The 15,642-nt window shown below is 36.8% G+C and overlaps 1 protein-coding gene across 2 annotated transcripts; it reads right to left on the reverse strand.

Annotated features, from left to right (window-relative positions):
- Window positions 1-1,444: 1,444 nt before the first annotated feature.
- LOC140968187 (tripeptidyl-peptidase 2) lies at window positions 1,445-15,416 on the reverse strand. 2 transcript variants are annotated; one of them, XM_073429066.1, is made up of 19 exons: window positions 14,951-15,415; window positions 14,753-14,831; window positions 14,338-14,411; window positions 14,108-14,217; window positions 13,923-14,003; window positions 13,402-13,488; window positions 13,158-13,300; window positions 6,872-7,022; window positions 6,656-6,778; window positions 5,551-5,634; window positions 5,273-5,460; window positions 4,942-5,116; window positions 4,733-4,854; window positions 4,562-4,641; window positions 4,252-4,310; window positions 2,678-2,832; window positions 2,300-2,478; window positions 1,756-1,868; window positions 1,445-1,654 (listed from the first exon to the last, which is right to left on the reverse strand). In XM_073429066.1, exons 1-19 carry the CDS (start codon window positions 15,270-15,272, stop codon window positions 1,460-1,462), a joined length of 2,520 nt encoding a protein of 839 aa, XP_073285167.1. In that variant the 5' UTR covers window positions 15,273-15,415; the 3' UTR covers window positions 1,445-1,459. The 2 variants fall into 2 exon arrangements, with proteins under 2 accessions (XP_073285167.1, XP_073285168.1); XM_073429067.1 differs by lacking the exons at window positions 1,445-1,654; window positions 1,756-1,868; window positions 2,300-2,478; window positions 2,678-2,832 and adding an exon at window positions 3,364-3,399 and having other exon boundaries at window positions 14,951-15,416.
- Window positions 15,417-15,642: the final 226 nt, after the last annotated feature.

The raw sequence follows: 15,642 nt of genomic DNA on the forward strand, positions 1-15,642 counted from the left end.
TATCATCCATGTTTAAATTATTTTTAGATACTCGAATAAGTCTACAACTTTTTTACGACTCCAAACACTCATACAAGTAAAAACAACACAATACTTATAAATAACAAACTTAACTTAATTTATCTCTCTCCGACAACGGCGCCGAAAACTTGCTACTATTTAAATTATAATTCACCCAAGTGTAGGTTGTCTGCAAGTAATATATTTCGTAATTACGAGATCGATCCACAACGAGGTTATTTTAAATTTAAATTTATTAATTAATAAATTATAAAATGCAAGAATGAAGTTTACAAATTATAAAATTGTCAAGTCTCAATATTTATTCTTGGTTTATGTAATATTGTTTAGCTAAAAGTGAATAAAAGAAACCATTATAAATAATGATTCTAAGAAAAATATTTAAATACATACATAATATAATATAGTTCCCACTATAAAAAATACCGAATTAACCGATAATTTATATATGGTATCTATAATTATATATAAATCTGTATAAATATAAAATTGAATAAAGTAAATGTTAAATTAAATCATTATATTTCATTTAAAAATACCGGCAGAGCCACGCTATTACCTAAATGAAATATAAGATTTAATAAGTTATATGTGAAAAATAAAAGTTAGTTGCGGTAAGGTAAAAGTTAGATACAGAAAGTAAAAGTTAGATTATGCCATTGTCTAAATAAACATACAATTTAATTAACTCAACAATTAACTTTTACTTTTCACATCTAACTTTTACTTTCCGCATCTAACTTTTACATTACCACAACCAACTTTTACTTTCCTCATCTAGCTTATTAAATCATATATTTCACTTAGACAATAGCGTAGCTCTGTCGGTTGTTCTAAATGAAATATAATTTTTAAATTTAACATTTACTTTATGCGATTTTATATTTATACAATTATATATATATAAAATATCGGTTAATTCGGTATTTTTTTAGTGAGCACTATATTATATTATGTATGTGTTTAAATATTTAAATTTTTTTCCTTAGAATCACTATTTATAGTGGTTTCCTTTATTTACTTTTAGTTAACAATATTACATAAACCAAGAATAAATCTTTGAGCTTTGACAAATTTATAATTTGTAAACTTTATTCTTTCATTTTTAATTTATAAATTAATAAATTTAAACTTAAAATAACATCTCTGTGGATCGATATCGTATTTACGAAATATATTACTTGCAGACAACCTATATTTGGGTGAATTATAAATTAAGTAGTAGCATTAAACAGCAAGTATTGGATAATGGTATTAAAAATGAAGCTTTCCTCACTGCTTAGTTGGTGCAAACCAGATGATGAGTACAATAAAAGTGTCAGTGGTCAATTGGTTGATTGAAAAATGATACCTCAGTGACTGCCTATTTTGATTTAGATCATTTGAAAGGTAGCATTATCATTTATGTAAAAAAAAAATGCACCAGATGCATCTTCCGTTATGCACTTGAAAGATATGTTACCTCAAAATCAACAATCGTGGCTTCATGGCTTCCAGCACCACTGGACCAAAACTGAGCAATTGCTAGTTCCATAGTTCGTCCACCCTCCACTGCAAAGGAAAACCTTTTGGAAGAAGGAGAAGAAAATGTTGCAACATTTTCCCACTTTATGGGTCTTTTGAGGGGAGAAATCTACATGTTGCAAATGTGTCAAGAAACTCCAGACAATGTTTAGTACCGAGAGAAAAAGAGAAATAAAAAATGTGAAATGGTAACAGAAACCAAATGTTTACCTGAACAGAATTGATGAAAAACCTACGAGATGTACTGAAACCAGATGTTTTCATGGTTACCTCAACCCATGAAGAACCTATTGGTACTTCAAGAAATTTTCGTTCAATGTGGCCTAAATCAAATGTATAAAATCAAAACTACAGTTGCATAAAAATAGATTTTTTCGAGCAGTAGAGAAAAGAGGAAAATCAGGTACAATAAAAAAAAGTGTCCTTTAGCTGAAAGCTATAACCTTGGAGTAGGATATAATTTGATTAGAATAGTTGCTATTTTTATTTTCCAAGCATACTCTAAATGAGTGTGCAAACTCAAACACAAAGTACCACGGCGATAAACAGTTATGAGTTAAAATCCTAGACTGAAGAAATAGTTAAACACGAAGTACCTTGCCTGTGTAATGAAAGTCTAAAATAAAATGCTATTACTGAAGTGAAAAATTCCACTGAGACATTACCTTCCAGTCTACACAATTAAGGATGGAACATGCAGCATGTAAACAGTAACTGAGGAACTTAAATAAGTTTAAGTTACATCATCATATACCTGGTTCAAATGACATCCCCTGGAACTGGATCAGTGGGGGCCGACTTTTCACAGCTTTAGGCTTTGTGATAGTTACTGGAATTCTGAAAAGAGGACCCCGCCATGGAGATCTACAGTCTAAGGCTTGGACTTCATAATAGTGTAAACCATCGCTGAGATTGGTGGGATCAACAATTATGCTGGACAGAACAAGTGTAAAACAAAAGCCATGAAATCAGCATGTTTTTATAGTCATACATTCTTTTTTGACCTCCAAGTAAGCCTGTTCCCTACTCCAACCCAATAGAACGGAAAAGATATCGAATGAATAATATGCTATGATCAATGCAAGAAACACACTCAAACCAAAAGGAGATGGAGTTAGAGGAGCAAACTAACTTGAATTCACGACCATTATGAGTTAGAAGAAGATACTCTGGAGCTCTCACAACTGACTCTCCAGTAGAATGCAACTTAACACACTCTTCAAAAGGAACCAGTTGGTTTAAGTTGCTTGCATCTTCATGGAACTTTGGTTCCACTTTCACGGTCCACTAAGAGAAACAAATTTGTCAACCACTCAAACACAACACAAATTTGACACGTGCATGATTGTCCAAAGACTCAAACTTCATTGTCAGTTAGAAAATTATCATTTATCGATTATAACAGCCACAATCCCATATGATCGTCTCTAGAAACTCATTACATGCACAAAAGTGTGATTACCCGAAATTAAGATGAAGTTGACATAGTATTTTCCGTCTACCATCAGATCGCTAAATTGAAAAGTGTTACTATTGGGAGAAACCACTTGGGATTTAGCAATCTTCTAAATATAAAAAGAAATAGCAGCACCAGCACCCAGTAGAGCTTAAGCATTTATTCAGAAACTAAGTAATATTTCCATTAGCTAAAACAGATGCCTCAAGAGGGAAAAATGAGAAATGGATGCAAAAAGATCTGCAATATTTCTCTGGTAAAGTAATCAAAGGCCAGGTTATCTACTTCATTAAAAATAACAATAGTTTCTGCAATAGACCAACCTTTTGCTAAAAAAAATATATGTTTAATGCAATTGTGAAGTGAATATATTCCCATTATACATGAAATATAAGAACCTGCAAATGATAAGCAAAAGCATTCACTTGATATTTATTATCTATTATCATACATAATACAAGAGCACCCTATAGCAACTACATGAAATCATCGTATAATTTTGAATTTGACTAAAACATCTTCCATCTTATCAAACTAACACTAACTATAAGACTTTATTATATTATAATAATATTTTCTTTATATTTTATTTTGTCTATTATCATTTCAATAAAATTTTATAAAATTTATTTTAAAATTTTAAAAAAAAAATTACTTCATTTTTATTTTTATACGGAACACAATCCGCTAGTTCTAATAGTTGATCACAGTTATCGAATGAGAAATGTTGGTGTTTCATGTCAGGAATAATTCACATTGACCTAAATTTCAGTTAAACTTCACTGATCCTTATATTATATGGCGACAGAATTTGTTTCAGTAATATTTTTTAAAACCACTCTGACAAGTCTCTAAAGCAAGTTCTTGGAATAAAGGACCAACGTGATTTACAAGAAAAAGGATTATCGAGGCACGAGAATTCTAGCAAATGGAGACGATTCATCCAGATAGAACGAAGATAATTGAATCATATAAGAACGAAAACAATGTTAAAAGTAATTAGCAGTTCCGCAAATATAAAAAAAGCCTTAAATACTACGTTGGAACCTAAAAGACTAGGAAATCCATGTCTTTGTGGAGTTTCAACGAACACCCACAATTGCGTACACATTTCACAGGTATCGCACGCAATAAACAGGGATTATTGATGATTACTTTTTCCCACGAAAAAAAACTCTCCGTGAAATTTCAAAAAGCCCTAAAGTTGTGGAAATGCTAAATCGTGAAACTCATTTTCCGTTTTATTTTACCTCTGTTGATTGTTGACATGAATCAGCCTCTCTGAGATAGATTCCGCGTGATGTAGGTGCTGCATATGAAACAAACTTTAAACTGGTAGCAACTAGTCAAAGCAAAGTGATTACACCGCAAGAATTTTACATGGGCATAGAAACAACCATTAATAAAACAAGAGCACAAGTTCAAGAACTTGTATAATTTTTCATTAACAGCATGGTTCTTTTGAGGAATCAAATCAATACATGTATCAAATATTAGGAAAGAACTATTTAATGGTATAGCGTCAATTTTGACAAAAATAGAAAGAACTATTTTACCCACTTGATTTTCCTGATTGATTGATCTTTATTTGATACCAAACTGACGGGACATCAAGCAACTTCTGAATGTAATCATAGGCCCTACAGCCACTCATGTTAAAAAAAGCCCAATTAGAGTCGACTATGTTAATCTGTTAAATAAATAACAGAAGCTCTTAGTAGTAAATCTAACTTGTCAACTTGCATCAACCCTTGTCCAGCAGATAATTTGTCTTCTGGTGAACCACCAACGGGAACTGATGTATTCTCAAGAGCCTCCCTTACATTATATGGACTCACAGGGAGCCCTTCAGCCTGAAATTTAAGTAACATTGGTTTAAGATATCAAACACATCCAGAAAAAAAATTAAAAAGAACTAAATTTTGAACATCACTAAGAACCTTCATTGCACTAATAAGCAGAGCAACCCCCCCACAAGCACATGGGGATGACATTGATGTTCCGTTCATGAACATGCGGCTTTGAAGAGTCCATGTAGGAACAGGGGCCATGGCACCACCAGCAGCACTTATACAAACTCCGAGATCCCCATCAGCTGTTGGCCCTCGACTAGACCTACATCACTTTCAACATATGAGTTTGAGCGCAAAACTAAGCTTTATCAGGGTCCAGTGTAAAAAAAATTTCATGCAACATAGATGAAAACCCTGCTAAAACATGCAATGATCAATGAAAAACTGGATTATCTTTTGGGATCGGAATACCACATACCAGGTGTATTCAAGACCTTCAGGAGGAGCTTCAACTAAATTGTGGGCCCCAGCAGCCATTGAAGGGGAAACATATGCCCCAACTCCAATAATACTAGATGTTGTACCTCCTGGTGCACCCACAGTGTTCAACGCTGGCCCATTATTACCAGCACTGCTGATGAATATCAGCCGATGCTTGTTTACTACCTAAATGTTCAAATAAGTCGCTTGACACTTAAATGAGGTTATGACCTAGAGTAATGCAAAAAGTTAATTCAAGAACATGGATTATCTCACCTCATTTACGAGGTCAACAAAACGACCATAGTCTGGAAGCAATGTGGCTTCCCCATAACTCATGTTTACAAGATCACATTTGTGCTGCACTACAAGTAGTTATCATGAATATTCTAAGATTTAAAAGTTGACGCATCAAAAGTTTTTAGTGGAATGAATATTCTAATGATTAAAGATGAGGCATCAAAATTTACAGTGACCTTCCCCTTAACATGACATTATTAAACACGCCCTGGACATATCTAATGACTGATGAGCTGGAACTGACATGCAAGGGAAAAAAATGGCCGCGAAAATGAACTAATATGTACAATACATTTTTTTTAAAATTTTTCAAAAATGCAGACAGATGTTGCCAATATCCAAATTGCAGAAAGATTCCAAGGGGGCCCAACCAAACTGCCGATTCCAGTTTTATAGTCCTCTAAATATTGACAAAAACCATTGTTCTAAAATTCGGCCTAGGCGTCGGCCGACCGCAACGAAAAAGTGCTAGTCGGCTGGCCTAGGTGGTCTTGGGTGGCTCTAGGTGGCCCTAGGCAGCCCTAGGATTAAATTTTTTTTCCTAGCTTTTTTTTGGGCTTTTTTTAACAAGTTTTTTGGGTTTTTAATTTAATTAAAAGCCCAATTAAAAAAATGAAAATTTTTTTATATATAGGTCTTAAAAGCTTAAAAAGAAATGTGATTTGTTGGATTGCCCAAACACACAAAATTTCATCTTATTATGTTGATACAATGGAATCCGCCTAACAACGCTTAGTCTTCGTCTAGATGGTCTAGCCATTAGGTGCTGATCTGACGCCCATGAAAAACTCAACGATGAAGTTCACTAACTTTTTGGAAAGAGCGGCTTCAGTTATAAAGTCAGACATAGATGACAAGGATATATCCCTCTTAATGGCCTGAATCAGATCACGTCCCACAAAATTCAGCATTGAGAAAATAAATAATTTAATTATTAGGCTAGCGTAGTTGTCAAAGACAAGCGCCTCTCGCCTATTAGGGCTACTGCGCTAGTACCTTGTGATATAAGCAACATTAAAATATTAACTTTCTATTGTTACATGAATAAGGTGCAGCATATATTCCAGGGGGAAAAACCTACGTCCACAGCTGCAATCAGTGCTCGAACCAACCCTGTCCCCGTTTCCATTGAACCCAAGCGTGAGTCCCCAATTTTACATGAAATCAACTGAGCTCCAGGGGCAACTCCATTTAAAAGTGGCTCCTTGATGTTCGAACAGATATTAGGGTATAAATGCAAGTATGCAAAATAAAAACTGGATGATACGATTTACTAATGGTGCCTAAATAAAACTACCTTTGGATGGTAAGCAGCTGTGATACCAGCAACGTGAGTACCATGCGGAGAACAGTCTGTAACAATACTCAATACATTGCCTTCATCGTATATGTTAAGGACAAATGCACATGCATCGAATTTGCTAAAGATTCCGAATTTCCGTTCAATCCTGTAATTACATAAGAGTTACCAGACAAATTCCAGGAATACAACATGCAAGCAATATTAACACTCTGAATTTGCATATTTCAAGGTACCAATATCACCAAACAAATAAAGACTCATGTGCAAGGGAAAAAATTGCAAGTGAAGAAAAAAGTAAGCAACTGATTATTTTAAATAAAATATTCAAAATAAAATAAACTTTTCCTGGTGCCTCGTATGAAGAAGAGCTCTCAAGATATCACAGGCAACTTTTTGAATGGCTGGAAGATGGTGGATGGCTGCTCTTTCTGTAAATTTCATTACAGAAGTTCATGATTTTAATAGGTGGTTTTCTATAGCAGATTTATGCCACCAATTTTACAGGGTTTGCTAACAAAATATGACAATGATTTTTAAAGTAGAATTTACAATCTGTTGACAAATATTCGTGCATGATTTATTTGACCAGATGCCTCATATATGGAGACAACAAACAGCAGACCTACCTTCATCAGAATCTGATGTTTTATGGAGTCGAGACCAAACTTTTGAGGACCAGATTTGCATGTCTGCTCCTATTCAAACTACTTCCTACTGTCCACACTAAATGGCCAGATTAAATTTTTTTTTTGATCAGAAACTAAGATTTATTATAATATTAAACGAGTTTACAAATTTTGTGGATGAGCGGTCCACATTGCACAACATCAAAATAGAAACTCGACAGTAGAAATCCTATAGCACTTTATCACAAATTTGTTAACAATAAAGAAAACTCCAATCTCTAACAATGTCCGAGACCGTCATATGCTGAAACTGTGGTAAAACGATCGTCCAGCTAGCCACTCTGAATTTGATCTTCTCCCATAGATCTTCCCACGAGTCATCTCTGTCCCTGAAAATTCTATTGTTGCGCTCCATCCAGATTGACCAAAAGATGCAATGGACAACTATGTACCAAAATTTATGAAGTCCCTTCCCCTTTAGGAATCCCGGTTCCATGAGAAACATGTCTTTCGATCCGCTTGGGAAAGTCCACTCGAATCGAAGTTGATGCATAACTTTGATCCATATTTTAGTCGTGTATGAACAATGCAACAAAATATGATCTTGGTTTTCCCCGGTTTCCTTGCATAGAGTACACCACTGGGGTGATAATACACTACCCGGCCTTCGTTTCTGCACCGCATCACAAGTGTGCAGTTTTCCCAAAGCAACAATCCAAGAAAACACTTTTACCTTTAGTGGTATTGGTACTTGCCAGATGTTGGGATAGTATGGAAAATCACCAGATGAGTTGACTGAGAAAAAAGATTCATAAAGAGATGAGACCGAAAAAGCACCAGAAGGATCTCCTAACCAAACCCGAATGTCCACTAACCCCACGCACAACCTAACTGAGTCTAAGACACCTAAAAGATCACTGAACTCTACCAACTCTATATTGTTTAACCCTCTTCTGAACCTCACATCCCACTGAAAGTTAGATACACCCTGAGAATCATCGACAGAATAAAAGTGATTGATTGGCTTGTTAGTCGACAATGAAAGACGGAAAAGATTAGGAAAACTCTCTTTGAAGGGCAACAATCCCACCCACATATCCTCACAGAAGCGGAGGATATTCCCCCCCTTAAGCACCGTGCCAATCAACTGATGACAAGTCGAGTAAGATCGAGAGATAAACTTCCAAGGGCTTCTCAAAGTGGAGTTCCTCGCCAACCTTGTGTCGCTTCCATTTTCTTGAATCCCATAAATGCTTGCCAAAACTTTTTTCCACAAAGATTCTTGCTCCACTGCGCATCTCCACCACCATTTACCTAAAAGGGCCGAATTTCTCAACCGTATGTTACCCAAACCAAGACCTCCCCTCTCTTTCGGCTTGCACACTTGTTCCCAAATCCCAACTAACAACATGGCAGTGCGTCTCCCCGTCGGGTCCATCCCACAAAAAGTCCCTCATCAATTTTTCCATAAGTTGTGCCACTCGATTAAGTACCTTGAAAAGGGACATAAAATAGGTCGGAATGGCACTTAGTGCCGATTTAATCAATGTCAACCGACCTCTTCTTGATAGAAATGACTTTTTCCAACTTGCCAATTTTTTTGCCATTTTTTAAACAACGGGTTCCCAGAATTCCATTTTCATCGGGTTACCTCCCAGAGATGCCCCAAGATACTTAATCGGCCATTGCTCCTTCTTGCACCCAATTGTCCTTGCCATCCTATCAACATCCCCATCCGAGTAGTTCAAACCCAAAATTGATGTTTTTTTGAAGTTAATTTTAAGTCCTGATTTCCTGCAAAACACTTTCAATATCTCCACCGCTTCCATCAAATGGCTTTCAGATTGTACAAGGAAGAGCGTATCATCTGCAAACTGGATGTGTGAAATTTCGATTTTATCCCTTCCAACCACGAGTCCTCTTACGACATTATCCGCCTTGGCCTTATCTACCAACCGCCCCAGTCCATCAATCACTAAATTAAATAAGAAATGAGATAATGGGTCTCCTTGTCTGAGTCCTCTTTCCCCTTTAAACTTCCCCCGTGTTCTTCCGTTGATGAATATCGAAAACGAGACATTAGAGATGCAACCCTTAATCCACTTCCTCCATTTTTCTCCAAACCCTTTCTTTTTAAGCACAAAATCAACAAATCTCCTGTCTACATTATCATAAGCTTTTTCCAAATCAACTTTCAATATCCAGCCTTTTTTCTTTTTCCTTCTATACTCCTCCACAACTTCGTTGGCGATTATACAGCAATCAGTTATCTGTCTTCCTTTTATGAATGCGCATTGACTTTCCGCTATTGTGTCACTCATTACCACCTTCAATCTGTTTGTCAAAACTTTTGCCAAAATTTTGTATAAACTCGTTGTCAGACGGATTGGTCTAAAGCCTCTAATCTTCATCGCTTCTTGTTTCTTTGGTATAAGGCAGATATAGTTTTCATTCGTAGATCCATTGACAATTCCTCCCTCAAAGAATTCAGCGAATACTTTCATAAGATCCGTCTTAACTGTTTCCCAATTCCTCTGGTAGAACGCCAATGTAAAACCATCCGGCCCAGGTGCTTTGGATCCATCGCAATCAAACACCGCTCCTCTGATCTCCTCCTCCGAAAAATTCACCTCCAATTGTTCTGCCTCGACTGAATCTATTGGCCTCCACTCCAACCTCTCAATACCCGTACCGTCACCTTCCGATGCCCTATATAGATGTTTGTAAACACCAACGATTTTGTTCTCAATCTCTTCTTCTTCTAAAACCACCGACCCCTCCTCCAACTCTATCTTATCGATCATTGCTCTATTCCTTCGGCCAGTCAACAATGAGTGGAAAAACTTAGTGTTTTGGTCCCCTTCTTTGAGCCATTTCACTTTAGCTTTTTGACTCTCCATTTGAAATTTTCGGATGTATAAAATTTCCAGCTCACATCTAGCCTCTCTTCGGTGCTCATGTAAGTTGGCAGACCAATTTCCTTGCGCCTCTCTTTCGTCCAACTGCGCAATTTTGTTTTGCAACTCCGAAATTCTGATGTTCACATCACCGAAGACCTCAATGTTCCATTTTTTGACTTTTATTTTTATTTCTTTGAGTTTACTCATGAATCTATAACCCTCCCATCCCTGCGTGCTACCTGTATTCCACCATGCTGCAACTTCCTCTTTGAATTTGTGGTGCAACAACCAAGCATTCTCGAACCTGAACGGTGAAGGACCCCATCTCAATTTCGCAGTGTCCAACAAAATGAGGTGGTGATCCGATGTAATTCTTGGTAGCACCGTCTGTCTGAACTAAGGGAAGATGTCTTTCCAACCCCCTGATATGAAAAACATATCAAGTCTGCAACATATTGGATTAGCCCGGAAGTAAACTTAGCATTCAGTAGAGGAGGGTCGTGCAGATCCAACTCCTCTATTAGATTGTCAAAGCAGTACATACTTGTGGTATACGAAGTTCTATTCATTTTTTCGCTCAAGTTTCGAACCACATTAAAATCTCCTCCTACGCACCACCTATCTCCACAAATTGAATTCAGACCCGCTAATTCATCCCAAAATAAATCTCTTTTTCTTGGCTTGCATGAGCCGTACACTGCTGTGAACCACCAATTGATGTCATCTTTCCACTTGATTTCAATAGACACTGAGAAATTCCCGAGCAAATTGTCATTTACGTGGACCACTCTAAGATCCCACATCACTAGGATTCCTCCATATCTTCCTTCCGCTGGTAAACTGACCCAATCGACGAATCTTGATTTCCACAAACTTGCAACGAAACAACGATCAACCACAATTTTCTTAGTCTCTAGGACCACAACGATGTCTGGATTTTCCTTTCTAATAACCCTTCGTACTAATTCCCTTCTTCTTGAGGACCCTCCACCCCTAATATTCCACGAGCATATCTTCATATAAACCTGTTTGTTCCTTTCGAACTCGAACATTTCTCATAAGTGATCCCCCATTTTAGCCTGCTCAATTCTTTGCTTAAGCTGCCCGAAGTCTTTGTATTCCTTCTTCGAAATGTACTCAGATCCCACATCCCTAGTTTCCTTTTCATCCCTAAAACTGACCTCCACTACCTTTCTTTTGGAAGCTTCACTCTCGGAACCCGACTTGTCAAGTATGTTTGATTGAACGCCTCCTAACAACCCACTAGAAAACCCCAGAGCAGAGAAAAACGCGGGAAGAATAGCGTGAAGTTTGAAAGAATGATTAAGACTCGATGAATGGAAACATGAAAGTACCTTACCCACTAGAGGTTTAGTGTTTTCAAGAAAAGATGGCTCTGAGATGGGCGTATTTTCTTCTTCCTGTGTGAACATTTCATGAAACTCCACATCATCTGTATCGGTATTATCCTTGAGTTTTGCTTGAGACGATATTTCGCTTCCATCTTCCGAATAATGAAAATTATCGTCCCTAAGGTTGTCTTCTTGATCATCAAAATTATAATCCTCTTCATCATCAAGATCGATATCCCCTATCTTGCTCAAATCCTCCCTGTTCAGTTCATCCCCGCTCAACTCCCCGACTTCATTTAACATCACATCCTCGATGATTGATTTGTTATTCCTTCTGCCGTAGGTTTGTCCGTAGGGTGGCAGCAGCTTGTTTGAATCGGTTACAGGCTTATGTGAGTTCTTGTCCTCATTTTCTTTGATGGAGACCGATTGAATTGGCGAGTGTCTGAAGTCCTCTACATTTTTTGGTACAATTCTTTTTAATATTTTCTCTACCTTCCTTCTCATCCGCTGATTAGCCGACAGTGAATTTTCTGATAACCCTTCTTTTGCTGAATTTGAAGGCGAAATCCTTTGCTCTTCCCCCCCATCTTACCCTTGTGACAGCAAGTAGACTCCCCCTTATCTTCGATGGTCCTGGGAATATTGTGATTTCCCCACCCTGCCGCCTTATACTTGCCATTAATCAATACTTGGGCGTAGGTTTGTTTAGTGTAAGATTCGTACGCCTTAAGATCGAAGGAATCAACGGTAATTGTAAGGTTCGAGCATTCCCCGTTTAAGAGCATAGACAACCTGTTCTGAATAAACCCATCTCTAGTTCCTTTGACCTTTATCTTGGCTCTGCTTGAAACCATTAACAATGGCACCTAATTTTTTAATACACTAAAAACTAGATTTTCTTCCTTCTTGACTTCGCCGTTGCGGGATACAAGAATAAAAAAAATAGTGGAAAAAGTAATTACAGAGAAAATCAACATCCCTCTAAAGAAAGTATTGCCCTCTCCAGAAGACAACATAGTGGATGGGAGAGAGAAAGTGTGACCAACAAAAGAACGTCTCTAACGAGATAAATAGCGCTTTTGTTAGCTAAACAAAAAATTGATAACTTTGCTTAACTTATTTTCATACATCTTGTAGAATATTATGCAAGCCTTACAAACTAACTCAAAACGTAAGCAGCCCCTTTTTTCAGACAATTATCCATAACTTGTACATGGTGTGCACTGTGTAGGTATGCTAATTCCACCTCAATAGTTCATCATTCACTATACCATGCTATAATTTTACACAATAATAATTGTGGCATTATGTAATCATCCCATTTACTAAGATACACAAGAACAACCTGCCCAAATAAACGACAAATGTTTGCCAAATTAATACAAGAGCCTCAAAATACCGATAATTTGTTAGAGGAACAAAGTCGGCAAGCTTTCCACATCCTGATACATCATCAAGACTTTGTGTGTCAAGAGCAGCCCTCCATACCTCACCATCATGCCATACAACTGCATCTATAACAGGTCCTTTGTCGTCATAGATCTAAATCATCAAAGCATGACCAAACATTAATAAGAGATAGATCCTCAAACAAAAATGAAAAAAAAACAGTAGCACCCACACAGCAATGAAAGATCACTTACATCTGCCTGCTGCTGAAGAAGATCAACTCTATTCTGGAGATCTTCTCGTTCCCTTCTAAGCTTTATATCATCAACTTTAGTGTGTTTCTACAAGTAAAATTACTTGTATAAAAAATCTAGCATAAATATTTTCGTGGAAGAAAAATAAGTCGAGGAGTCCGTCATTAAATGTAAAATTAAAATATTTCCATCAGTAAGTCACAAAAACAAAAAACATAAGGGAGGGGGGGTAACAAAAATTTATTTCAGACATATGTGCTCATCTCCAATTGAGAAGTCTCTCTTTGAAAAGCAGTATCAGCTGATGTGGAAAAAAATCCAACTGAAATAATTAGCAAAAAAAAAATAAGTGCAGAAAAATGAACACCAAGGGCTTCAGTGTATGTTGTAGTTTCCATCAACATTCTTGAACTGTGCTATATATTTAATGCACCATTTAACCAAATCAGAAGTACCGTAAATTCATAATTAGATATGGTAATCAAATCAAATAATAACATGACTATCCGAGAACTGACAACCTTGTCAAATTCATTAAGCTGATTTACAGCCACCGCTACTGCTTCCTGATTTTTTTCATCCCATCTTTTCTTCCTCTCTTTCTGATACAAAATTTGGGAAGTCGAGGAGCATAGTTATGTAAATAGAGCATTTCCATTTGTCGCACATTATATTCCACTAACAATAATTCACAGAAATACGTCACCTTAACTCTGTCACTTAATGTATGTGTAAAAAGCTCATAGATCAATTTACAGCCAATGTGCCATTCTCCTGATGGATTTTTCCATGATGGATTTACTGCCAAAGAAGCTCCTGTTACATTTCCAGAAACACAAATAAGTAGAATTGAATGAATGCCAAATATTTCACCGAGGACCTACAAGTCAAGTCCATGCTATCCCAAAAATTTGACTTGGCAATCAAAAAACCAACCAGAGGTCCCACGAATGCACCCATCATCATCCGCCTTTACCACAGTCGATGTATCGACGTCTCCACTCCCAGTACTACCAAAAGAATTTAACTAGAAAATTTTAGTAAACTGCATCAATTATCATTCAAGGAGTGGAAATGGTTTTGAATCTCGACAATAATAACTCAACGAGTTAACAATTAACTCAAGAAAAAGTAACAAGTTAACTATTACAGAGCTTAAAATTAGCAGCCGTCCGGGAATTTCATATTACACCATCCAACCACAAAATTGTTGGAAAAGAATCAGTTTTACCATTAAGAAAACGACATAAAAAAAAAAAACTAAAACATCGAACATCAAGCATAATGTTCACAAGCACCAATTCAAACTCTCAACCTTCCCTACATTATCATAAAAAATCCATTCACATACCAATCAATAATATCCAAAAGTTTCGGCTTTCCTTCTGAAGTCACACTCAGCCCAGCCGTTGCAGGGTCCACCCCAGAATCTAACAAAAGAACAGCAGTTAGATACTCACAACTCAGCTACACTCAAAATTTTCCAGCAAACCAAAAGGAAAATAAATCAAAACTAAAACTTCTCAAAATGGACAACGAGAAAACGAACCAAAAATCGCAATAGACACACCGCGGCCGTCGTACTCCGGATGAGCTTCGACGAACCGATCAGCAGCGATTTCTCTCTTCGGCATAAGAGACGACAAAAACGTGGATTCGTCCAACTTGAAATTACGCAAAGCTCCGTTGTCTTCACCAGAAGGCATCGCCTTTGTTCTAATCCCTGCGAACCCACAATTCTTGCTACGATTGTTCGATCGAAACCGAGAATCTGTGGACTTTCTCACGCTCGAAATGGGCTTTAGCAGAGGAGAAACAGCGAATAGTGCCGATGCGTGGACATTAGTGACATTAATTAATTTTGTTTGCATCAGAATGTGGAAATATAGAAAATATTCGCCAATAAATTAACCTAGAGGGGTATTTCGGGGATCTCGTGGGCGTCGGCAAAGTTGCGGCGGCGCAATGCAGGTGTTTGGGCGGCAGCTGAGGTGGGTAGGAGCTCCCAATGTTCGTGGCTTAAATTTTAAATGACCTTTTCTATCCTTGCATGAAAATGTATTGACCAATGTAGCCCACGTATGCACGTGGCTCTGTTAATTATTTTTTAAATATTTAATATTATTAATAAAGATTGTCTACAAAAAAAAAAAAAAAAANTAATGAAGAAATGGTTATTAGACTATTGAATAATAAAGATATTTTGCCTTATAGGAAAAATTACAGATTTATTCATATAGG

The sequence above is a fragment of the Primulina huaijiensis genome, unplaced genomic scaffold, assembly GCF_012295235.1.
Source record: "Primulina huaijiensis isolate GDHJ02 unplaced genomic scaffold, ASM1229523v2 scaffold32687, whole genome shotgun sequence".
In the NCBI taxonomy this organism is placed as follows: domain Eukaryota; kingdom Viridiplantae; phylum Streptophyta; class Magnoliopsida; order Lamiales; family Gesneriaceae; genus Primulina; species Primulina huaijiensis.

Bases quoted from the DNA above. Each gene is read 5' to 3' on its own strand.
- LOC140968187 (XM_073429066.1), bottom strand. From the start codon at position 15,272: ATGCAAACAAAATTAATTAATGTCACTAATGTCCACGCATCGGCACTA. The intron at 5,635-6,655 runs GTAGGTTTTTCC...CTTGTAGTGCAG, and splicing joins CACTGATTGCAGCTGTGGAC to CACAAATGTGATCTTGTAAA. The intron at 5,117-5,272 runs GTATGTGGTATT...AAAGTGATGTAG, and splicing joins GAAGGTCTTGAATACACCTG to GTCTAGTCGAGGGCCAACAG.